The following is a 27,619-nucleotide window of genomic DNA, read 5'->3' as shown; positions in this document are numbered from 1 at the left end:
AGAGATGTGAGCAGCCCAGCCAAGACTCAAGGTTACTTCCTCTTACTATTTCCATAATTGCTTTTAATTCTGTGCCAATATAATAAGACTGGAAATTATATATAGATGTTTCTTTTTTTCTAACACAGTGAAGAATAAGGAAAAAAATTAAGAAAAGATTGATAGGTCTAAGAAACTTTTCAATATGCCATTGGTTGTATTAATAGGTCCATCATAATTGTTGATTTACTTTGCTATAAATATTTCTCCCCTTATCTATCAGAATAAGGTAGGTAATTATTTCTTTAGGAATCATTAATTCTAAAATGGTGGTTTCTAATTTGAAGTCAAGTGACTTTCTTGAAGAAGCTGTCTTATTTTGCATTCCCTGAATACATTAACGTATTTTATTAACTTTGTAAATGGAGAATTTTTTAAAATTTTATTTTTAACTTATGGAATAAGACAAGCATTTCCATAACATAGTACAATAAAAAAGATAATTGCAAATGAAACTGCCAATCAACTATGCACAACTTGCTATTCCTTTCACATATACAACAAGACAATCAGGTACATTTCATTTTTTCTTCCCTCCTGCACCCCCACACTAGAGATGGCTACCATGAAAAACCAAATAAGTGTTTATACACACACACATACATATATGTAAAATTATTCTACATATACTTCTATTTATCAGTTATTTCTCTGGATGCAAATAATATCTTTCTTCATATATCTTTTAAAATTAATTTGGGCATCTATAATAGTCAAAATAACTTATTTGTTCAAAGTTTGTTCTTAAAATAATATTGTTGTTACTATGTACAATGTTCTCTTGGTTCTGCTCATGTCCCTCTTCATTATTTCATGCAAATCTTCCCGTGTTTTTCTAAAATCACTAAGTTTGTAATTTCTTATAGCACAGTAGCCTTTCATCACAATCATATGCTATGACTGGTTCAGCCATTCCCCATTTGATGGGCATCTCTGCAATTTCCAGTTCTTTGCCACCATAAAAAGAGCTGCTATAAACATGTTAGAACATAGAGGTTCTTTTCCTTTATCCTTAATTATCTTCAAAAATAGATCAACTAGTGGTATTTCCAGGTCGAAGAGTATAATGTAATTTAATATCTCTTAGGGCTTAATTCCAGAATGATCTCTAAAATATTTGGATCAGTTCACAATTCCTCCAACAATGAATTAGTGTCCCAATTTTTTCATATTTGCTTCAAAATTTGTCACTTTCCACTTCCATCATTTTAGCCAATCTGGTGGGTGCAAAATGCATTTCTCTAATCAATAATGGTTTAGAGCATATTTTTCATATGACTATAAATTGTTTTGATTTCTTCATCAGAAAACTGTCTGTTCATATCCTTTGACCATTTACCAAATGAGGAATGACTAGTATTTTTATATATTTGATAAAATTCTTTGTATATTTAAATATGAGATCTTTATGTGATAAACCATAGAAAAATTTCCCCAATTTTCTTCTTTCCTTCTAATCTTGGCTACATTTATTTGAATAAAACCTTTTAAATTTAATGTAATCATAATTATCCATTTTACACCTAACTGTGTTCTCTATCTCTTGTTTATTCACAAATTCTTTGCCTACCTATAAGTCTGATAAGTAATATGTTCCTTGTTCTCCTAATTTTCTTGTAAAAGCTCTCTTTATACCTAGGTCATGTATTCATTTTGACCTTATCTTGGTAATTGGTGTAAGATATTGATCTATGCCCAGTTTCTGCCACACTGCTTTCAAAGGGATTTTTAAACTGAAACAATTGCTGGCCTTGGAGTCATAAAAACCTGGGTGCAAATCTTGAAGTGTTCCTCTGTCACATGCTATCCATGTCCTCAGACTGTCATTGCCTTAGGCAACTTTCCAAGAGTCCACATAGGTACCTGCATTGGTGGAGGGAATTTCAGACTGGAAGTTCCTTATATAAATAAAATTACTAGTCCAGACACACACACACACACACACACACACACACACACACAGCGGAACAGAGTGGCTCTGATTTTCCTCTTCTAATCCTAATGCTAATCTTCTAATCCTAATCTAATCTAATTACTAGTATACTTTTTCTTGAGAAGATAGGAAAAACATTATAATGGGCATAATTTTCAAAAGTAGAAATATGAAAAACAACATGAACAAAATTAAAAGCCAGTTTTCATAAGTGCAATCAGTCTTTCAGTGAACATTTATTAAGTGCTTACTGTGTGCACATTTAAAATATCGAATTTCAGTTAAATCTATAAACAATTATTCAGCACCTGTGTTCTAGTTACTGTGCCAGACACTGGGAATGTTAACATAAAGAATGAAATATTCCTTAATCTCAAAGAAACTGCATTCTATCAGTGGAGACAATAATTGCCTGTGTGTGTGTGTGTGTGTGTGTACACATATAAGATAGATACAAGGAAGTTAGGGAGGAAGGGCACTAGATGTTGGGGAGGAATATCAGAAAAGGCTTCATGTAGGAGGTAGTTCTTGAACTGAGTCTTGAGGGAAGAGAAGGATTGTATAGGGCAGAGGGAAGGAGGAAGGACACATTCCTGGATGGTAAACTACCATCCTCTTTCATAGAATAAAAAGCACTTGAAAGCACTGTCAAAGACTGAACAAAAGACCATAATTCTGATTAAACTCATCATCTTAAATGATAGTTCATTTCTTAGATGAAGTATTAGATTTATTAGATGAAGTGGTATTTTACTACGTGAACAAAGTTAGCTGACAGCCCAAATAGCACAAAGTGTTATAAAAGCCCCAATCAAAAATCTCCGACCTGCTCTGAAGACACTTTGAGACAGCCCCACTTTGCATTTTGTGTTCAAACAAAAGCGTATCAGCTTGCAGGCAAGAAAAGTGGCAATTTCTGAAAACTCTTAATATTCAGGAAAATGCTTATAACATTAACTAATATAGTGACTAGTTGCTGAACAGATGAGTATGTGTGCAAAACTGGCTTTGTCTTGGTTCAGCTGAATTATGAGAACTTGCTTAAATCTTGTAAGATAGCTTGTCTGACATTGAGGCATTCAACACAAAATGAAAAAAAGTCGACATTTCAGAGTGGCGTGCATTTACATCACACTGGGGTTTCTAAATTATATCAAGAACCCGTTCCCCATGCCACTTAGTGTTAGTGCCTTTCCTCTGCTGATTATCTCCAAGTGTACATTGCTTATTTGTACATTGTGGTTTTCATGTTGTCTCCTCCAATTAGACTGATTTCCTTGAGATGTCTTTTGACTTTCTTTGTATCATCAACCCTTAGCACAGTGTCTACATACTGTGGTTTAGAATTTAGTAAATCCTAATTATTTGTGATTACAAATTCAGCCATTAAACAAATGAATCAAATGGATTAGGCAGTAGTTGGCATGGGGGATAGAGCTCTGGGCCTGGATTTAGGAAGATCTGAGTTCAAATACAATCTCAAAAATTTACTAACTAGACCCTGGAGAAGTTACTTAACTTTTACCTTCCTCAGTTTCCTGACCTATAAAATGGGGACAATACTACCACCTATCTCCCAGGGTTGTTGTGAGGATTAAATGAGATAATAGTTGTGAAGCAAACTAGCACAATTCCTGGAATATATTTAGTGCCTGATAAACGCTTGGTAACTTTCTTCTATTAAAAGCAAAACAAAACAAAAACCCAACAAAAAACTGTTGTGTGGAGATGTTAAAACAAAATCTACAAGGTGTCAAGTGTTTCGCATCAGTGTGTGAAATTTGCCTTGGCCAGCCACAGTCTGTTGAGATCTCTCATCCTTACTATTCCCTGCATCACTAAGCTATTAGAACATAAAATAAGGGGTTTTGACATTTAGCTTAGAGGGCAATACCTGGTAAAATATTGCCTTAGGGAGAGAAAGACTACTGAGCTTAAATTATGAAAGCCTTAAAAGCTAATAATATTCTTTCCTAATAAAGGTGATTCTTCACACTGGAAATCCTTGCATGTATGCAAGCACACATATTATGCACAAATGTAGACATGTAACTTAAGACTGGGTCATATTATATATATATATATATATATATATACATATATATATGTATATATATATATGCATGTGTATGCATGCATGTGTGTACTTTTGTTTTTTACTGTCTTTGTAAAAATATATTTATTTTTTTAGTTTACAACATTCAGTTTCACAGGCTTTTGAGTTTTAAAATTTCTCCCCCTCTCTTCCCTCCCCCCTCCCCAAGACAGCATGCAATCTGATATAGGCTCTGCTTATACATTCATGTTAAATATATTTTCCCATTAGTCACATTGTAAAGAAAAATTATAACCAGTGGAATGAACCATGAGAAAGAAGAAACAAAACCAAAGAAAAGAAAACAAAAGAGAGAGAGAGCAAATGTATGCTTTGATCTGCATTCAGACTCCATAATTCTTTATGTGGATGTGGATGGCATTTTCCATCATGAACCTTTTGGAGTTGTCTTAGATCCTTGCACTGCTGAGAAGAGCCAAGTCTATCAACGTTAGTCATCGCACAATGTGGTTTATTTATTTTTCTGAACTTAAGAGTGGGTCTCCACATCTCTTCAAGGCTGAAAGTGTAAGAGCTCATCACAGGCCTGATCTTCCTACATAATAGCATGGAGGCTTTGACCTGCACTATTTCTGACTTGGACCATTTTGCCCCTCCTTAAATAACCCCTGCTCCTGAGGGCTCACTATATGAGTGCCAAAATTAGTGCAGACACCTGATTGGCCTAAGCCATTGCAGTTCAGAATTCCTGAGCTCCAGAGATCTTCCAGGAACAGGTTCCCTGGTAGCTGGGATTGCAACAGGATGGAACAGGATCAACTATTTTTTTAACATATTGTGGTATCATAGGAAAAGTCCTGGATTAGGAGCCAAAGACTAGGGTTCAAGCCTTGACTCTGACATTCTTTAGCTATCTAAAATTATACAAATTATTCTTGAATCCTCATTTTCTTCATCTATACAATGATAACTGCATGTCTGTATGTGGTGTGGGTATGGGAGGCAGAAGGACAACCTTTGAGTCAGGAAGATTTGGGTTTAAAAGTCTTACCTCAGATACTGTAATGGCAAGCAAAATGGAACTTTACACTGTTCTTTGTTTGAATGCAGTGGGTATAGTGGGATCTTTTGCCTTGGAATGTTTCTCAGCACTAAAACAATCCAGAGACATTGAATAGTATATATGATGTGTGCTGCATTGATTTCTCACACTCTAAATGGTGAGCCTCAAGTGCCCCAGGGCCTTGAGACAGGCACATAAGATCCAAAGTTGGCATTTGACTTTTAGTGGTACATTCACTGAAAGAATGTGGGTGATGAGACTCTGGCAAGACTCTGCGCAAGCCCCTCCCCTCCACCCGCCCTGGCTTTGTAACCAAGAAAGATGTTGGTGTTGCTCAGGTAACTATGAATTGTGATTTGAATCAGACAAGGTCTCTCTGTTGGTGTTTGTAATTTCTATTTGTATTTGCCTTGATGTTCAGAAGGCTGATCTTTTTCCCCCTGAACTAAGTGAATGATATATGTATGTTTAATTAAACTGAGATTGTTAACCCCTTAAAGTTGCTTTCCTTAGAAAAGCAGATCAAAGAACCTGTGCTAGCAGCCTTCTTGTTGTTGGTCTTGTGTCGGTCTTCCAACCCCACAACCGCTGATAGCCAAATTGTCGTTACAGATACATAGTGACTGAAAGACCAGGAATAAATCATTTAACCTCTTGGTGCTTCTAAATAGTTCTTTAAAACTATAGTTGTTGATCTAAATTGATGGAGGGAGTTTTCACACCACGAGTTCCTGACACTTATGAATTGATTGTTCGGGACTGCCACAAACTAAAAAATGATCTCATGGCACTGTTGTAAGGAATACACTTATACATTTTAAAGCATGATGGCAAACATTATTATTATTATTATATGCTATTAGAACTTTAGATAGCATTAAGAGGTACCCAGGTGGCTTAGCAGTCAGGAAGACCTGAGTTCACATTTGGTCTCAGATATCACTAGCTGTGTGATTGACCTTGGACAAGTCACCCAAGCCTCAGTTCCCTCAGCTATAATAAAAGCACTTACCTCCTAGTGTTATTATGAAGATAAAATGAGAGAATATTTTAAAGCACTTTGGTGGCACACTGAACAGAGTGCCAGGCCTGGAGTCATGAAGACTCATTTTCCTGACTTCAGATCTTTTATTGTTTAGTTGTTTCAGTTATTTCTGACCCCAACTGAGGTTTTCTTGGCAAAGATATTGGAGTGTTTGCCATTTCCTTCTCCAGCTCATTTTACAGACGAGGAACTGAAGCAAACAATTTTAAGTGACTTGTCCAGGGTCACACAGCTAATAAGTGTTTCAGGCCAGATTTGAACTCACGAAGGTGAGTGTTCCTGATTCCAAGCCCTAACATAATTACTAATTGTGTGACCTTGAGCAAGTCATTTAACTTTGCTTCAGTTGTTACAGCATCAGTAAAATGAGCTGGAGAAGGAAATGGCAAGCACTCCTGTATCTTTGCCAAGAAAACCCCAAATGCAGTCATGAAAAGGAGGACATAAATGAACAAAAACATTTTAATTACTTGGTATGTGTCATCACTTCATTAGATAAGTTCTAGGTGTGCAGGAGCAGTGTATTATTGTAACTGTATCTCCATTCTATACCTTTAATACAGTATTCTGCACATAGAAGGGGTTTAATAAAAATTTGAAATGAATTAATTGATTACTATGGATTGGATTAGACTGGCTTGAGTGATGCTGAGCAAATAACTTCCCATTACTCTAAGGTGACTCTCTACAACCATAGACCATAGAAAGCAGAAAAAGTATCAAGCAAATTGAATTTCCTCACATGAGAGTTCCCTCTATCCATGAAATCACAGGTCCAGTTTCTATGCCTATGAATAAAGTTCAGAGAAACCAATAAAATAGGGATTTGGCCACGAATCCAAAAACTTCACAAGCATTTTTTATATTGAAACACACAAATGGAATGCTGAGAGGCTTTTTTAAATAATTTGAATCATAGATATAAAGATAAAAGGCTTTAGAAATCAACCCATCCAATCAGCTTATTTTAAGTAGAAAGACTTGAACCTGGAGAGGTGGAGTGGAGACATTTTCAAGGTCATACTGTGGCATTCTTTTTACATTCATTAACAGGATACTAACATTTAAGGTTTGCAAAGATGTACAGATATTCTCTCATTTTAGCCTCACAACAACACTGATAAGTGATGTTATCATTCCCATTTGATAGAGAGGAAACTGAGGCAGAGGTTATGTTGTACCAGAAGTGAGCGAGACACACCACAGAGTATAAGTTTTAAGTGGAGAATTTATTAGCCGGCGGCCATTGGGGTACGGCACCACAAATCAATGGCAAATATGTTGGGGTGATGGCTTGGCTTATATAGGATATGGGGGTACAGAGTGGGGGGAACAGGAACAAAGGTCTTGGCTGATCAAAAGATTCAGTCAGGTTATCACATTAGTGGGATAATCTCATTTACATTCCTTGGTGGAGTCATGGAGCCCCAGGGATATCTGCTAGACAGGTTATCCTTCAGTGGGATGGTCCTATCTACTGACATTCCTTGGTGGAGTCATGGAGTCCCAGGGGGTTTGCTAAATGCCAAAGATATCTGAGTCCATTCTTTCTGGGGGTGCTTGTCAGTAGCTAGGGGTTTCTCAGGGGTTCCTAATTTTCCTTGTATTACAGTTACATAATTTGCAGAGCATCACAGAGGTATTAACTGCCTAAGACAAGATTTAAAATTCAGGTCTTTCTGAGTCCAGGTGCAATGCTCTGTCTGCTGGTCTGGAATTGAAACCAAGATCTCCAGCCTCCTGTAAGTGCCTACAGCCAGCGGTGTCCCTGCCCCATTTCTTCTGCACTCACCAGGAGTGCGCTGGTTACCTCTCGCCCCTGGCTCCATCTCCACAGCATGGCTGGGTCTGGCGTTCCTAGTTAGCAGAGGTTTCCTTTATCTTCCCTGGCTCAGATGCCCAACTTCCTTCATTGTCCCAGGGTAAAAGTTCCTGTGACTGGGGCCAAGGCAGCCTCCCAATCTAGCTAAGCTCAGTGCTTGCCTATTGTTTAAACAGTCCTAGCCTGAAGGTGTTTGCTCTTCACTGGGATTAAACCTCACCTGGGAATTTTTCTTCAGATCTTCTCTCATTGTCCCCAGGGAACCATTGTTTTGCCCCTACTATTTATTTTTGCCCATTTAAATTCACCAGGTGGTGCTATTATTATCTTGTTTGTGGGGGAAATCTGGAGGGTTTAGAATTTCCTGGCCTACTCAGTGTCTTCCCAGAATCCTCCCTGTAGATGACAGTTAAAAAAAATATTGTTCTCTTGAGCCCCAGGCTCTATATGAGAGGAATGGAGGGGAAAAAATGTAGCATTTGAAGCACAAAGATCTACATGTACCTCCCAGCATTCCTTTATAAATCTAGATTATGGGAATACTAACTTCCACAACAGCTAGTATCATCTGTTTCAAGCAGGGCATCAGAAATGGCATCATATCTCTTTGTGTTAGAACATACTAACCGTACCTCCTCCATCATAGGTTCTCAATACATATGCATAGTTTATATTGTACTAGAATTAAGGGATTGATGGGAGAAGTAGTAGGAAAGGCAGGGGAAGTGAGTACAGAAGAGATCCATACCAGATGGATCAAAGAGAGTGAGATGAATTAGAATCATTGGTTTGCTGCTGTGGACTTTTTTTGTTAGACAATAATATTCCCTAGATCAGAGATGTCAGACTCACAGCCTACAAATCTTCCATATGCCACATGACCAGATGAAAATGTAATTTGGAAATATTTAGCAAAATAATTAAAAATACAATACAACATAGATAATTTTAATTTGTAGTTTTCTAATTCAATATGTAGCCCAAAGGGATCCATTTTTATTTAGGTGTGATACCACTGCTCATAAGGTCATTGAGTTGGAAAGGAACTTTGCGGTCATCTGATCTAGAGGTATCAAATATGTAGCTTATGCAACCACACATGGCACTCTCAAGCACTTCCCCAATGAGATTAAATTGTAACTGGGAAATATTTAACAAAATAAATAAAAATATAGATAATGTTACTTTATGAAAGTAAATTAATATGCAGCCCACAAAGATCCTCATGTATGCATTAGTGGCCCCATTTCTATTTGAATATGACCCCACCGATTTGATCTAAACTGTTGATTTTAAATAAGTAGGTGAGTCTCATAGACTTATTCAACATCAGGTACGTAGAATTTGAACTCAAGTCCTCTGACGAAATTCAACAACCTTTTTATTATACTAAAGAGAAGGAGCCTAGGTTAATGAATAGAGGGCCAGCCTTGTTATCAGGAAAATTGGGGTTCAGGTCCCTGCCTCTGATGAAGCATATTCCATGTAACTGCAGATAAGTCATAATCTCTGGATTGTCAAATGAAATAATATTTGTGAAGTATTTAGCACAGTGCTTTGCACTTAGCAGGTGCTTAATAAATGATTGTTCCTTTCCTCTTCCTTCTCTTACTGTCCTCAGGAAGTGCTTTAAGACTCTAAGTTACAGATGAATTGACAATCTGCATAGGCAGAGGGAGTTTCCATACTGGGAATAACCAACACTAATGAAATTACATATTTGGACAAAAGAAATCCCTACATGAACAAATCTGGAAAATGAGGGGCATTCAGGGAAAACTGTGTCCTATAAAATGTGTAACTCTAAATCCTGATCATTAAACAAATGGCTTTTTCTTTCTCTTCACTGGATTTCAGTGTGCACACATTCCTCAGTTTCTGATATCATTTTGATCATCAAATGCCCTACTTCTGAAATGGAAAGCTTAGCTGGTACTTTCCCTGTTAAGTATAAGAAGCTTTTATTGTTTAAATAAATTAAACCTCTTAATGTGGGCACTGCAGAGTGTAATGAAGCACAGGAGAGGAAAGCTTAAGTGTACCCCCTTGTTGCCAGGAAATGGTGGTTACACATGCCAGCAATGAATGTGCAGCAAGAGCAGAGATCACAGCCTGATTCCTTTTTTTCTCCTCTTAATGCTGAAGATGTGCAACAGAAATTCAGTCACCCGCTGGGCACAAGACAAAAAACATCCCCAATCCTCAAGTACATGGGGAGCAGTCAAGTGCAGGTGGTACTGGGCTCTTATTGTTGAGATAAAAGCTATTCAGTAGAGTCTTGAAGGTCATCCTTTTCATTTTATTCACACTCATAAGACCTTCCTTCAGGAACCACACACAGATTCTCTCCTTTTGTAACTTGCAGATTTCAATAAAAAAAAAATGAGCAAAACAAAACTCTTCTGAGTATTGTGAACTTCCAGAAAATTCATTGTCTAAAAAATGGAGCTTTTATAATAATTTAAGAGATAGATCTGCATATATATTATGTAAATGCAAATGGCAAGAGGCTATTTGATACATGAAAGGAAAGATAGAATGAGGTACAATCATAATGTTCAGCTTCTTGCAGTAGCCAAAATAGCAGCAAATACAATTTTTCTCCCCCTCCCCCCACCTTTTAACCAAAACCAAGCAACTATTTCATTTTTGCCTATCATTTTTAAGGACGTTCACAAATTACCCATTTAGCAGTCATTTTCATTACATAATGAAGACTAGGCATTGTCTGCTATGGAAATCATTCAAAATCTAAGAGGCCAAGAATGTTTCCCATAGGTTACTCCTTCTCAATAAAGGAATAAACAGAATATATTACAGAATCACTAAAAGGCTGGCATGAAATAATGACCATTATATGGCTGGTTTGCACATTGGAGGAAAATTTGCTAAAATGTATGCACAGGATATAATAACAAGTCATTGCCATACAATTGGAGAGTTTAGGTTCATAGAATTATCTTAGATACTATATGGACTTGCACGTTGTGTTTTAAAATGTTCTGTGGTATTTGCTTTAAGCAGGTAAATTTCACATTTTTTAATTCTTTTTAATAACATTTTCTATCTTTTCTAACGCCACCCATTGAATTTTTTTATATAGTGTGGTATCATTGATGGCAACTCACTTGGTCCTTATGATTTAGCCTAATGAATTAAATTTTATGTATATGTCTATACACATATCCACACACATATAAATATACATACATACATATATATATACATATAAACAAACACACACACACAGAGACAGAGAAAGAAAAAGAGAGAAACAGAGGAAAAAGGCAGAGATGGAGAATGAGACAGAAAGACAGAGAGAAACAAAGGAACACAGAGAAACATGGAGAGAGAGACAGAAAAAGACAGAAGACAAGGACAGAGAGACATTCCAGATATAGAGGACAACATGAGCAAAAGCATGAAAATAGAAGGAATAAAGAGAAAAATGGTGGACAAGGATAGTTTGGTTAGAATACAGAGTAAGCAATGAGAAGTATTGTGATATGTTTGGAAATGTGGCCTTGAGACAGATTGCAGAGGGCCTTGAATGCTAGGATCAAGACTTTTGTGCTTTGGTAATATGGTTCTCTCTGGCCCTAGTCGCTCAGAGGCCAGTCCTATTACATTTCCTTCTTAATGTTCTCACATACCCTGTGGGGAAGTGTGGGTTTTTCTTTGCTTCGTCATTATTCCAAGCTCCCAGGGCCTATGTTTCTACCCATCCTAGTACCCTAAATTTTATTTACCATCATATTACCTTGTATAAAAGAATATTTACTTTAAAGATATAGTAAAGACAAATATGCAAACATTTCCCTTAGTATCTAAGGGGCATAATTCCTCCTATTCCATCTCTGGTTGAGGATAAAGAGAAACTCAGTGCTTAGCTCAGGTCCTGCATACCATTGGTCCCACCAAGTTCACATAGTTCATACAGCATGACTTCCAGATAAGTCCACATCGAATCCATTCCAAGGTTAGATTCCTAAAGGTCACTCACAAGAAAAGGAAGGGTCACTTCCCTTCCTCCTCAGCACATCAATGCTGTAATTGCTGTGAAACCTGATCTCTGAAATGATTGGGTGCCAAAAGGAAGCTCTGTTTTCTTCACACCTCATATCATCAATGATGTTGGATGCAAAACCAAACTATGGAGTGGTGTGACATCTGGGAGAGATACTTCTGGACCTTTCAAATTCACAAGGTCATAAGTTAAGTCCAAGAGGAGAAGGCAGAAGTGGATAGGTTTTCTGAATGACTCTGTAGCCAGTAAAAGAGTATCTTCTTTATCATATGGTTAGCTCACTAGAACCAGTTACAGAATATCTCTGTATGCTTCAATCTCTCCAAGGACTCCCCTCACATATCATCAAAGTTACCTGGAAGCAGCTCCCTAGCTAGCCTCCTCCATGTGGAAAGACTACATTTTTTCCCTATCATCTTCCACATGGGGATGCCATCTAAAGCACCCTATGCATGCACCAGACCTCCCTCACCCCCATTACATTATATTAATTAGACAATATGGGACCAAAAAGGTTTCTGAGCAAAATGTTATATAATCAGAATGGTACTCTAGGAAAGTTATTGGGCAGCAGTATGAAGGATGTATTGGAGAAGATATTGTCCTATTTATATTGTACCCTGTCTATACAGGGGACAGGAGTACCAGTTAGGAAGCTGTTATAAGTTTACCCATGAGGACTGAACTAAGGTTGTTCCCACAGGAATACATCCAAAGGTATAGATTAAAAAATTATTAACAGAACTAATCAAGTGATTGAAAATAATAGGTGAGTGAATGAAGGTAGCATCTATGGAAATAAAGAATTTAGGAATGACAGTGGGGTTAGACTTGGTTAGGAAGATGGTTTATTCAATTTTTGGAAGAATCTGTATTTACTAAGTGCTAACTGAGGAGGAAAGACAAAGGGAATACGAAATCAAGTAGAAAAGACTTCGAAAGACTTAAGAATTCTGATCAGCAAAATGACCAGTGTTGCTTTTGGAACACTGGTGATGCAACATACTACCTACATCCAGACCAAGAGGCTATAGATTCAGGATACAGATGGGAAACTTACTTTTGGACATTGTTAGTGTGGGGATTGGTTTTGCTTTTTGTTTTTTCAATTTGTGGGGAGCAAGAGAGAGATAGTGACTCAGGATAGGCAACCTCCACTCCCTACAAAAGAGAAGATAATGGAAGGAAGGCCAGAAGGAATCACAGACAAACAAGATACTTTAGAAAGTTACACAATGAATATATTATGTATGTAATGGGGCCTTAGAAGATATCCAGATGACCTAAGATAATATCTTCCAAGTTGACTCCAAATAGCTGCTTCCAGGAAACTAGAGAACTGTAACATTAATGGACATATACCACATAGTTGGGAGCAGTTTTTTTTTTCCTATTGGCTATACAGCTGGAACTTCTGGTATTTTTCAAATAGCACCTATGGGGGCTCTTGTAGCACTTGAGCCTGGGTGAGGAAGGATCTGATTTACTCACTGATGTTGAGATCATTTGGTAGAAGAGAGGGCCCTAGCGCATCTTTCTTCCTTCTCTGAGGTCATGTGGCCTTGAGAAATGGGCCTGGAGTTTTAGTCTTTTCTTTCTATCTAGGTGCAGAGAGTGTAGTCTCTGATCTGGCTGAGTTGTATGAGGAATGGGGATCTGATTTGTCCAGAAATCCAGGCTAGACATTACAGAGTCAACCTGGCATTTATGCCCCGTGGAGCAAAGGTCCCAAGAAACTAACCCAACAGAAGCAGGCAGAGGTGTCTTTGGATTTAGGTTTGGTGTGATCAGTGTTCTGTAGGAACTGAACTAATACTTACTAACCTTTCCAAGATTGCAGTGGCATAGGGGACCATTATGGCCCATGGAAATGGCAGAAATATTGGTTTGTTCTTGTTGTATCTTTCAAGTAAATGTCACTTTGTAAAAGCTAATAAATTTTAAGTGGTTAAATATAACTAGGTTGTAAGTTTCTGGGTCCCAGCAAATGAGAAAAACATAGCCATTGAGGGCCAACCTAATAACAGAGAAGTCTCCAGTGCCTTCACAGTACCTGAAAACGCTAAAATGTAAAAAGTCTGGCCCTGAGTGCATGAAACCAGAATTATGTTACTTATACTTAAAAATAAATGAAATCTCTGCATCATAGAGATTTGAAGTTTGATGTATTCTCTTTTCCTTCTGTTCTAGTGGAAAAGCTTGTTTTATTTGCTGTTTGTTAAATTCAGAATAATTTTTTCAAAAAAGAAAAAGCCAGAGTAAGTAGACACTTTGAAATGCAAACACAGGAAAAAGAAGCATAGGAAAGCAAAAATGAATTTAGCATCTGGGGCAAAGTGATGAGAAACTAATGGGGAGGAAGTGATAAGCATCCTTATAGAATTTTAAAATTTCAAAGGTAACAGAGAAACATAAGACCTAATTGTAGGTTTGTTCTGTTATTTTTTGTCTTTGAGAAATCAAAGAAAAGGAAGGGAAAAAGGAATATTCTAGGAAAGATGTGAAGAAGAAGGAGGAGAAACCCATCATTCCGCATAAATCAGGTTGAGCCCTTCTTAGGAGAGGATAGAAACCTACAGGGAGGTTTTGAGGAAAGCAGGCATCTTGTGACCTCACTTTTATCTGACCCATTTAAAAGATGTTTGGAAATATACACATGTGCATGTCTGCATACTCTCTCTGTCTCCCTGTCTCCCTATCTGTCTGTCTGTCTGTCTGACTCTCTCTCTCTCTCTCTGTCTCTCAGGATTTGGTGTAGAAACTCAGCAAAAAAACAGAGTGGGACAAAAAAAGACAGAAGTGACATAAGAAAGAACACAGTGAAAGGGCGGAGTAGTCAGATACTAAAGAAATATCAACTTCAGAGGGTCGATTATAAATAGGAAGTTAAAAAAAGAAAAAAGTATAAAAAATCAGATCACTCTGGGCTTGGTGAAGAAAGGAGAGGCAGCGGAGTAGAAACAGATGACTTCAATTATAGATTACTTTTCTTCCTCTGACCCCTTGTTCTTTATAATGACAGCAAAAAAAGGAAAAGAGGAAAAAGCATAAGAGAATAAGATGGAGTGATCCAAATATAATTTTAGAAATATTAGGTATAATGGGTTTCTGGTGATTACTGAATGAGATTGGAAAGGAATATACATAAATCTCAGCACCTTTATAAAAATTGATCCTAGGCTAGTACTTTAAAATCTCATACATACAGAACATCAGAAATATTAAATAGATCATATACTGCTCATAACATAAATTATAACCAATAAAGATTTTTCGAAGAAAATATTCAAACTTCAGTGGAGATTAGATAGTTTAGTCCTTAAAGAACTGGTGCATCAAAGAACAAATCATAGAAAAAATAGGTAATTTCACTAAAGAAAATTAAAACAATGAGACAGTATACCAAAACTTTGGGGATGTAGCCAAAGCAGTTTTTAGGGGAAATTTTTTAACCTCCAACATTTTTATCAATTAAAGAGAGAAAGAATGAAGACATCAATGAATAGGGCATGCAATTTTTATTTTTAAAACAATCTCAATGAAACACCAAAGTAGAAATTCCAAAAACCAAAGAAGAGCTAAACAGAAATTTTAAAATCAGGAAAACTATTGAATTGATAAACAAAAGTAGGAGGTGGATTTTTGAAACAAATTGATAGAAGAGAAAATAGTTTAGTTAATATGACCAAAAAAAAATAAACCCAAATTGCCATTATCAAAAGTGAAAAAAGAAAACTCATAAGAGGAAATACAGCAAATTATTAGGAAGTCTAAGCATTTTGCTCAATTATATCAGAGTAAAAACAAGAACAAATGAAACATTTATAAAAATATAAAATAACTAGATTAATAAAACTAGAAATAGATAATGTAGGGGCAGCTAGGTGGTACAGTGAATAGAGCACTGGCCCTGGAGTCAGGAGGACCTGAGTTCAAATCTGGGCTCAGACACTTGACACATGTACTAGCTGTGTGACCTTGGGCAACGCACTTAACCCCAATTGTCCTGCCTTCCCCCCTCCAAAAAAAGGAAATTAAAAACTAATTTCTAAATTTGGGGCAGCTAGGTGGCACAGTGAGTAGAGCACTGGCCCTGGAGTCAGGAGGACCGGAGTTTAAATCCGGTCTTAAACACTTGACACATTTACTAGCTGTGTGACCTTGGGCAAGTCACTTAATCCCAATTGCCCTGCCTTCTCCCTCAAAAAACAAAAACAAAAACAAAAAAGAAATAGATAATGTAAATAACCAATACCAGGAAAATTATAAACATAATGGACTACATTGATAAAAAAGAATAAAAATTGCAGCAAGGCAACTATTTGGGGCAGTAGACAGAGCACTGGACTTGGCATCAAGACAACCTGAATTCAAGTCTGGACTCAGATATTTAGTAACTGTATGACCTCGGTCAAGTCACTTAATCTCTACCTTAGTTTCCTCATCCGTAAAATGGTGATGATAATAGCACCTACCTCTCAGGGTTGTTGTGAAGACAGAATGTGTTAATATTTGTAGAGTCCTTAATACAGTGCCTGGCACATAGCAAGCACTATATAAATAGTAGATATTGTTACCATCCTCATCATCATTAAAATAACATGATTCTATTAATAGATGCAGAAAATCTTTTGACAAAAAATGTTCCTTTTGATTAAAAGCACCAGCATACAATTAAGTGTACCTTTCCCTTAATATGTTTTGTTGTTGGTCAATCACATCTGACTCTTCATGACATCATTTGGGGTTTTACTGGCAAAGATACCGAAGTGGTTTGCCATTTCCTCCTCCAGCTCATTATACAGATGAGGAAATTGAGGCAAACAGGGTTAAGTGATTTGTCCAGGGTCACACAGCTAGTAAGTATCTGAGATCATATTTGAACTCAGATTTTTCTGATTTCAGGCCTGGTACTCTATCCACTATGCCACCTAGCTGCCTAATATGTTACTTAGTATCTATCTAAAATGAAGACCTAACAATGGAGCTAGGCCATTTCAATGAGCATAAAGCAATTGTAAAGAATAGATGTCCATTGTCAACACTGTTATTTGACATAGTTTGAGAAATTTTAGCTGTAATATAAAGTCAAGAAAAAGAAATACTCAGTGCAGTGATCAAATGTAGGTGTGATCTAATGGATTAATGATCTCCCTCAAATGATACAGATTAAAACCCATCCAATCCTGGTTATCTCATGATTTCGCTTCTTGTTTTCCCCAAAGGCCTGAATAAGGAGCCTATTTAATGTGCAGGAGACCTTGATCTCTTTCTCCTGACATCAGAAGGACTCTGACTATCCACCTGTTATGCCTTGCTCTTTCTATGCGATCAGCTCATTTTTTCTTCTTTCCACATAATTCTTGATAACATCCTTTAATTCTCATGATGGATGACTTACAAAAACTAATCATTTTTCTTTTCATTTTCCTCTCCATAATACTCATCATTAGTTCTTTGCAAGCATCTCAATGCCATATATCAACATGTTCAAAAAAGATACTATTGAAATGACAGGCTTTTATTTTCATGGGAATGTTGGATTCAGAAAGAGATCTTTGTGTTTTTCCCAAAGTAATTTAGACCGCTCTTCTCTTCCTTTTCAACTCTGGACCCAATTCTTTGCTCATCTGTACCATCTCTTACTATTGGATAAGTTCACTAGGTTTTCCCTCTTCCATGTTGAAATATGGGCAAAAGACATTCTTCATGCACTTGGCCATTCCTTGTCTAGATGCAAAGCCCAAACTCCTTTGAATCTTTATTGATCTCTTCGAGGAGGCTCTTCATTGTCTTGAGGTTTAATGTAGTCAGTATAATGTTATCCATGAACCAGGACGTTTGGAGTACTTTATGTTCGATAGGGAATTCTTCTTTCACATGCACTCAGTCCCCTCCATCACTGTAGTACGTATTTTTGAAGAGCATTTATCTTCCTGACTTATCTGATGTTTATCAGAGGATCATTGAATAGGTTTTTTTTCTGTTGTTACAGCTTTCAGAGTACTGAAAGATCTCTATTTATGAATAGGAAATAACTTGTTATAAAAGAGCTTACAGGGCTTTTTTTTGGTAATCAACAAATGTTAAACTCAACACAGTAGTATATGCTCTATATTTTAAAATAAGTTGTGAAATGATAGAGTGTTGATTATTGCTTATGAACGTCAGCTTGTTTCCTAGTAATACTTTCATTGAACAAACATTCAATGTGTATATAGATGATTTGTTATAAATGGGAAAGAAGTCATATAGGTTGGGAGTTAATGATGGTCTCACAGTCATTATTATTATTATTTAGTATTAATAAGGTCTGAGGCTTTCTTTCCACCTTTGGCATCTTTCCTTACTTCAGATACTTTATATCAGACTCTCAGTGCTCTCATGGTTGGATTGCCTCTAGAGAAGATCTGCTCTATACATGCTTGGGCTAATCTTGGTTTCATTTCTGCTTTGTCTGCAAGCACCTTGGGAGCTGTAATGTTAGAACCCAAGTATGGGTTCCACTATGCTTGATGGAGAAAATAGTTTATTGAAATGGGTTTTAGAATTAATTTTTCTTATGTTTCTAGTCCCCTTTCTATTTTTACCCTTAAATGACCAAATTCATTATGTATAAGATCAAATAGATATGAAAGGTCACACTATAAATACATTATAGGAGAATGGAAGAAGATACCTTTCCCAATTATATGTAAGGGAGTTCTTAACTAAACAAGAGATAGAGTTAAAATTAGAAGGGAAACTGTTAACTAGGGAGGAAAAACTTTTTTCTGTAGCAAATTTCTCTGCTAAAGGTAGAATATTCATGATATATATGGAATTGATATGACTATATAAGAACAGAAACCATTCCTTTATAGATAAATGGTCAAAAATATGAACAGACAGTACTCATGGGAGGAAATTCATCTATCAACAATCATGTGAGAAAATGCTCCTATATACTAATAAGAGAAATGTGTTAGATTAATTAAGATAATTGTTGAAGGGGCTACAATAAAAAGGCACAGTAATGCACTGTGTCACTCATATTTGATAAAATAGTTGTGTTCCTAAAAAGTTGTATTTGATTTGAAATTCTACAAATCACATCATATTTTAATTGTACTAGGAGAGCTTGATATTTAAAAGAACTGTGCAGTGAATACCTTTGTAAAGTAAGAAGACCTTTGGGAGTATGAATCACTACACCCTAATTTGCCTGTTTTGTAAATTCAGATTTTAGCATTTCGTGTTTAGATTTACTATGGTGGCTGCCACTTTTCAGAAATAAATTTTATATCTGTGTTGTACACAAAGATTCCTGTCTTCCTATATTGTGATTATTAAAAAAAAATCATTTGATCCTAATTTGAAAATTACTTCTAGGTACAGCCATGATCATAAGCTGCATCTGTTTGAGGCCAAACATCTGTCAGAAATTGGGTTAAAATGAACGTCATTCAAAATTTGTTGAATGTTTCTGATTAAATAATTCTCCAAGCTATAACCAACCATTAGGCCTCATGCCAAGAGAACCAGTGTATGTGATGTTCCTGAACATACCCTTATTCTCTTTCACTCTACCTCCCCCCCCCACACCACCAAAAAAGGTGTTTCTATGTTTGTAACTGGTCTGTCACAAGGTGTTAACATTATGAAGGGTTAGTACAAATGATGTTTACTTAGGAAGACTGAGAGATATGTCAGTCCTTTGAAAGGCTTATAATTAAATGGTAAGAGCTTTTACGCCAGACTTTGAGATTAATATTATATCTTTAAAAGACTCATTTTCATGTGTCACTTGAAAGGAAAAAATATGCCTCCCTTTAAAGATAGCTATTGAACGTAGAGATTATTTTTTTAACGTACCTTATTATTACCACTTGACAAGCTATGTTTTGCCCATCTATCTCAATTTAGAAAATGTGCACTTACAGAGTTGGAAGTGAGGATTGAAGCCTCACTAACTTCCCTCTGTTTGGTAATATCCATAATCATTATTTGGTTGCTGCTATCACAAGCATGTGTTTTACAAAATGCTCAAAGATGTCCAGTCTTCAAGGGATAATGACGCAGGTTGCAAAAAAGAAGAGATTCCAAATGATTAGTAAACTTGGTGTTTTTCAACATATGAGAACTTGTGATTTGTACAATATTATGCTATATACTATTTGTCATTTTCATATGAAGTAGGAAAAATTTTTAGAAGAAGCGAATTAAATCAAATACACAAGCAGCTAAATCTTTGAAAAAAAATGAAAACTATTTCTGGAATATCCTTCCTTTTCAATTTTTCCATCAGGGATCACATGTAGCTGCTGTACTCTGCACTATTAAACTGAAACCAATGATTTGAAGTTTTCTGTTCATTTAATTAATTATTCCATTTCCCCTATCTACTATTTAGACATTTTCTTTTCTATTCTATTCTATTCTCTCTCTCTCTCTCTCTCTCTCTCTCTCTCTCTCTCTCTCTCTCTCTCTCTCTCTCTCTTTTTAAACAAAGCCATGTTTTGAAAAAGGCTATTCTACTTATGGACAGACATAATTATTGAAATTTTTCCCCAGCATCAAATTCCCTGTAATGTCCATCTTTTTTGTCTTCCTTCTACCTACTGGTGCTATAAAAATGTCTAATCTCTCTTCCACATGATATGTTTATGTACTATCAAACATTGTTGCAGAATGGGCTGCACAGAATTGATCCAATAAACAATATATTCAGAGATGTAAGAAATCAAGAATAAGTGAAAATGGCTCTCACTATGTTTTGTTCATATGACAGAGATCTCTAAAGGTAATTATTCTTTCTCCTCCTCTCATTCTAGTCACCAACTGTAGTTATTCTAGCCAATTAAGATACTGACAAAGGTTTGGTGAGGACCAGAATTGAGTTGCCCTGTGGAGGACAGACACCATTAGGTCCAGAGTCGTCCTGTGTTGAGGACTGCTGCTTTGGCCACATAGAAAGCCCATTCGTTTAGATTCCTGGTGTTGTCTGGTATATTCCTGAGGAATCAAACTGATTTCAGGACCAAAGTTGGAAAATTACTTCAAGTATTTTTGTGCATGGTGCATGGATACTCTTAGGGAAGAGGAGGGAATCACTTTTTAGGGTGCAGTGTTCAAGTTTTATAGAGAGTTGGCTTAGGACGGGTATAAAAGTTGCTGTTGATTCAAATCTAGATATCTGGGATTTAACACATTAGAATATGGGTTTTTAACCTGGGAGTCCAGGAATTTATTTTTATCAAAAAAATTAATATAATTTTTAATAACACTATGCATTAAAAACATTACTTTGTAAAAGAGTACAGCAGTTCTGCCAAAGGGTCCATGATTATAATGTTTTATTTTTATTCTATTAAAGCAATTAGAGTAGAAATTTTTTTGTGGGGAAGGTAGAAATGCAGAAGATATGGTAAATAATCCTAACAAGGGTACTAGTCTCTCTCCTATTATGAGGCTACTTGAAGGTAGAACATAAAATTTAAGGAGAGTAAGTTTGGAGTCTCATGTATGGGGCCAGCAATGGCAATGTGTTAGAAGGATATAGGCAAGAGAGTCCAATGGTGAGAACTCTGTGTCAGTGTTGTGTGGCTCAGGCAGTCTGATGCTCTTAGGTGTCTTATTGTATGTGTGTGTGTGTTTTCCTCTGTCATGTGTGTTACTGTTATGGTAATTAGGGTGGGACTTTTTATTATTTTCTCTTTTGGAATGCTGAGGTAATCAAGAGCATTTGATGAGTTTTGCTTTTCGAATGTAATGGCCAGCAAAGTAGACTTTTTGTTGTCTTTGTTTTGGAGAGCTTTTGATGGAATCTTTGATGACCTGCTTATCAAGGGAAGGTCTAGTTTACAAGTGTTTGAGTCACAAGGAGGCCTAAGTCATATGACTTTGAGTCACATGGTTGTGATGCCCTTTAACCCTGGAGAAGTGCATATAAACTCAGAGGTTAGCATTTTACATTTGGGGGCACACTTATTGAAAGAGTGCTGATGAGGAGACTCTGAGTAGCCATTGAAAGAGCACCCCCCGCCACAACTTTGAAAACCCAGATGGTGGTGCTTTTCTCTCTGGTAACTATGCTATGATCAGACAAAAACCTGTTTGTTGATCTGTTTATATTTTCTGTTTGTAATTTCTGTTTGTATTTGCTCTGAAGTTCAGGGTGCTGACTTTTTCCCTGAACTAAGTGAATGATATATGTATGTTTAATTAAAGTGAGATTGTTAACCCCTTAAAGTTGCTTTCCTTAGAAAAGCAGATTAAAACACCTGTGCTAGCAGCTGCTAACAACATTATTATTACAGTTACCCTGGGAAAGACCTTGTGTATTGTGCTGTTATTCACGGTATTAGACATAAAACATACCAAAGAACTCAGAACAATGAAAGGCTCAATAATAAAAATAAAGGTAACATTGATATGGTGCCTAATGTTTACAAATTGCTTTATAGACATTGCCATGTTATCAATGGGCATTTTGTAACCCATTTTACATATATGAAAACTGATGCTCAAAGAAATTGATCATCCAGGTTGTAACTGCTGAGGATGCAGTGCAAAACCCAGTTCTTCTTGAGTCTGAGTTTAATTAAAGCATCACCCGCCACACCATGATGCCTTTTGATGATTCTCTTTTGAGAGCTGAAAAGCTGCAACATGTTTGACAACACCATTTGAGTTCTTCCTTATCTTGTCAGTTGTGCTATGTTCCAGAGTCTCCAGGGCCCTTGAAACAAGATTTTGCAAGACCCTGATGCTTTATTCATGCCCAAGATGCTTCCTTGCGTTAGCTAAAATACAGTAGTGTGTTTCCAAGCAGTATTAAAGACCAAATTTTCTATTAAATGTGAACATAAAGTAGAAAGCAAAGTAAGTATGGTGAATCTATTGTGGATACCTTCCCATTCTCAAATGCAAAGGAGTTGAACATAAACACTGATTCTCCCATATTAGGGTTTGAATTATCTTTAATTTTCTATTCAATTATATTCTGCAGATTGACTTTTCAAAAAATTCTTAATGAATATTATTCTCATGTGTTGAGGATACTTCCTTTCTAAATAATATCCAATAATATTAAGATTATTACTCAATTATATTTTGACTTAATTCTTAAAATCACATTATGGATTCTCCCCTTTCATTGACAGATTATTTTCCGCAAAATCAGTGATGTGAAAAAGGAAGAGGAGGAGCGTCTTCGGCAGAAAAATGAGGTAACCCTCAGTATCCCGGTGGACCACCCTGTCAGGAAGCTTTTCCAGAAGTTCAAACAGCAGAAGGAGCTAAGAAATCAAGGATCAACCCAGAGTGATCCAGAAAGGAGCCAACTTCAGGTGGAGAGCCGCTCCTTACAGAATGGGGCTTCTATCACTGGTACCAGTGTTGTCACTGTTTCTCAGATCACACCTATCCAGACTTCTCTGGCCTATGTGAAAACCAGTGAGTCCCTAAAACAGAACAACCGAGATGCAATGGAACTAAAGCCAAATGGCAGTACTGACCCAAAGTGTCTCAAAGTCAACAGTCCCATGAGAATGAAAAATGGAAATGGGAAAGGGTGGCTGCGACTGAAGAACAATATGGGTGGCCATGAGGAGAAAAAGGAAGACTGGAATAATGTCACAAAGGCTGAATCTATGGGTTTATTGTCAGATGACCCTAAATGCAGTGACTCAGAGACCAGTGTGAACAAGAACCCATTAAGGAAAACAGATTCTTGTGACAGTGGAATAACAAAAAGTGATCTCCGTTTAGATAAAGCTGGTGAGACTAGGAGCCCACTGGAGCACAGTCCTATTCAGGCTGATGCAAAACATCCCTTTTATCCTATTCCCGAGCAGGCCTTACAGACCACACTGCAGGAAGTGAAACATGAACTTAAAGATGACATTCACCTGCTAAGTTGCAGAATGACTGCCCTGGAAAAGCAGGTGGCAGAAATTTTGAAACTACTCTCTGAAAAGAGTATTCCCCAGACCTCTTCTCCCAAATCCCAAGTGCCACCCCAGGCACCTCCCCAAATACCTTGTCAGGATATTTTTAGTGTTTCGAGGCCTGAGTCACCTGAATCTGAAAAAGATGAAATCCACTTTTAATATTATATATACATATATATTTGTTAATATATTGAAACAGTATATACAGCTATATACATGTGTGTATATATAGTATATACATAATATATTTATTTTCACTTGCTTTCACTATGACTTGAATATAACAAGGATTTTGATATGTAAATATTGCATGTCCAGCTGGATTCTGGCCTGCCAAAGAAGATGACTATTGATAACCTAGATATTGCTTGTATAATATGCAGTTGACTGCATGCACACTTTACAGTTATTTATAATCTATTATATAATAAAAAGGATGATTTTGTTTGTTTAACAAAGGCAATGTACTATTAAAAAATCAGGGTCCAACCTGCTAGGATTACCATGAATGATTTGACCACAGGCTGGGGTGGGTTAAGTTCTCATTCCTTCAGTGTTCTTTTGAGTTCGAATTATAGATTAATGCCAGTGAGGAAGTTAACCTTTTCAAACTGTTAGTCTCATTTTATGATCTGTCTTCATGTGGTATTTTGTGTACCTCGTGTGAGGTTTCTATTCCCCATCAGGCCAGTCATTTATTCCATTTCAAAAGACCTCATGAGAGGTCTATGTCAAATGTAAGTAGTAAGGGGAATGGATAGCTATGGGCTTTATGCATGGACTGCATTTTCTTTCAGCTACTCCTCTCCTTCCCCCCTAACACCTTTTCCCAGGTTACTTTAGGTAGTAAACACAGACAATCTCATAAGAGAGCCCTAGCACCCTCTTTCTTAGAGAACTGCTATCTTCTTCTACACTGACTTACCCATACCATGAATACTGAACTATGAATATAGTGTAGGTCATTATAGAAATACTATAGTATGCTATGTAAGGGTTTATCAACATTTACATTAGATAATCTGATTTTCTAAGTCTTAATAATTGTTCTGACTGTGGTTTTCCAAAATCTGGACATGATGGCAGTAAATGAAAACAAAATATTTGCATCTCAGATTTAGGTATGTGGGTATTAAAAATGAATGCAAACTATTGCTTGTGCTTTACAAAGTTTACTTGTAATTCACAAAGGGTACAATATAGCATGAGACTTATTTGTGAAAAGTCCCATTAGTGTGGAAAATGTAACTGACTTGAAAAGAAACAAAAGACAACCTAACTCAAAGTAGATGCTTAAAAATCAAATTGCTCAAATCAGAGAACTGCTTTTTGCAGACTTTTTTTTCCCAGTCAAAATTTTCTAAGGCTTCTTCTTTGTACACAAACTTGGTTCTACTACTAGATGACTGAAGTTTTGATAAAATAGACCCCTATGGCTCAGAAGGATGCTCTAGTGGAAAGGCATAAACTTTTAATTCTTTTTTTTTGTTTGTTTTTTGGTCACAAATCCTCTTCTTAGAAAGTGCCTATTGTAACAAAGTTCACAAGGAGCTGCTTTAGCCAGTCACTAAATGAAATGTATATTTACAATTCACATCCATACCAAAATACATATTGACTCCAGGGACTCAAAGGAATCCATTAATTTCTTTTTGATTAGGTAAACAGTATATTTTAAATAGCTCTGAGGAGTGTGTTTTCTTTTTGGTGAATGCATGAGTTTTCTAAATGTGGGTTAGATGTATATATGAAGGGGAGAATATGCTATATTTATGTGTATATGGTGTGTGCTTTTGATGTGTGATATTATATATACACGTGTATATGCATACATATGCATATATATGTACATGCATGTGGGGTGTGGAATACATATACATATGTGTAGAATATATACATATATTTGTATGTATGTATATTCCACACATATTATGGCACAGAAAACATGATAGTGGAACCAAAGATGTCAATACTCAAAGTTCTATGATCAATCCCTACCTTCCCTCTCCTCCAATCCAACCAAATCTATTAACATCTACAGGCAAAATATTCAGTCAAATAAAATCATAGTATGACTTGAGAACTATAAAACAGCACTGTTAAAACTAATCAAAAAATAAAATCATGTGCCCTATCATAATGACATGAGATGTTTGGGATTATAGATTAATATTTTATACATTTTTTCCCTCTACCTCCTAGCTTTATAGGCTAGAGGCCAGAACCTAACTTGGTTTACCCGTATGCATGTCTTCTATGAAGTAATCTACAAATAAAATTGGCATGCATCTCAGTGGGCCAACCCATTCCTTGTATATGTTCAGTATGTGCCTATCTATCCCAAGAATCTCATAAAATACATAAAGTTAGAGGGTGTAGGTCATATTCCCATTTCTTTGTGCACACAACTTCCGTTAATATAAAGGAGGGCCTTTAGGTGAAATCATAAGTTATAATATCTGCCTATGCTATAGGCACAGCGGAATGCATTAATTATAACACAATAAATCATCTTTTTTCCAAATAGACATTTATTTGCTTATGTGGTTTGGTTTGTAATCCTATGACTTAATCACTTCTCTCATCCTCTGCCTTGTCATTGGCAAAGGAAAGGGAATGTAGTTGATGGTCTCTAAGGTTCCTTCATGTACTAAGATTTTGCGAATCTATAATTCTTTCATGATCTGTGAGTCTGGGGTGAGTGTGTGTGTGTGTGCGTGTGTGTATTTCAATGATGTATAGGATATAGTTGGAATTTTAATAGTAGGAACAAATAGAAAATATAATCTAAGCCCAGAAGTGTGTTCCTTCCTGTTTCATTTTTTGCCATGTATACTGGCTCAAAGGCTTAAATCAAAGTCCATGAAACACATTCAACTTTCAAAATTATTGCCAAATTTAGGTACTTGCTTATAGTCATGAAGCAGAGCATCAGACAATACTTTCTGTCCTTGAATAGAAGGAACATCATGGTACTAGAGCATCCTGGGTTCTCAAGCAAGAAAGATAGCATCAGTTGCATTTCAGTGAACCCCTAGGTGTTTCTTACCAATCATCTCCTTTCTTTGTCTGCATGGCCTGGTCATGGTGCTGACTGCATGTGTTCATTGAATATTGTATATATAGTTTTCCTCTAGGTTTCCATGAAGGATAATTCCTGACTATTGATTTAACACAAACATATTTAAGGGTGAACTTTAATAAGTGCAATAATGATAGAAAAATTTTCTGTGTTTCCTCTATCAGCACATAAGTGGTAATCTCCTTTTTTGGGGGACCAGATGACTTCATGGTTTATTCTACAAATGCTCTTGGTGCATACAGAAAAGTGGTTATTTTAGATATACATACATGTTTATTTATGTATATCTTTCTGACCAACACACTAATATGAGTAAATATGTATACTGAAAATTCAATCTTTTCCAAAGCAACTTATACATCTTCACTATTTTTCTATAATAATGTATATTATCAGTTACTATAACATGAATGACTAGATAAAATATAATAGTGATATTTTAAAAAATGGAAATATGAACTAAATATCATAAATAGGCAAGTTTCCTCTGTGTACAGTAGGATATGTTGCTGAAATGTGGTCTAATGGGGGATATAGTGAGGATAAATAATTGAGCCAGAGCTGCATTGTAATGAGAAGATGGGGGAGGGGAGGAACATTATAGAGCAATTTAAAAATA

General features: G+C 36.3%; 1 protein-coding gene across 1 annotated transcript in view; it reads left to right on the top strand.

The window, feature by feature from the left end:
- Window positions 1-24,092, top strand: part of KCNH5 (potassium voltage-gated channel subfamily H member 5) — a 545,730-nt gene extending 521,638 nt beyond the window's left edge. Inside the window, exon 11 of the mRNA XM_036735143.1 lies at window positions 23,130-24,092. Coding sequence (XP_036591038.1) covers window positions 23,130-24,077 — 948 coding nt within the window. The 3' untranslated portion in view covers window positions 24,078-24,092. The remainder of the gene's footprint in view (window positions 1-23,129) is intronic.
- The last annotated feature ends 3,527 nt before the right edge of the window (window positions 24,093-27,619 follow it).

Source organism: Trichosurus vulpecula, chromosome 8, assembly GCF_011100635.1.
Source record: "Trichosurus vulpecula isolate mTriVul1 chromosome 8, mTriVul1.pri, whole genome shotgun sequence".
Classification (NCBI taxonomy): domain Eukaryota; kingdom Metazoa; phylum Chordata; class Mammalia; order Diprotodontia; family Phalangeridae; genus Trichosurus; species Trichosurus vulpecula.
This window is presented reverse-complemented; position numbering and strand designations above follow the sequence as displayed.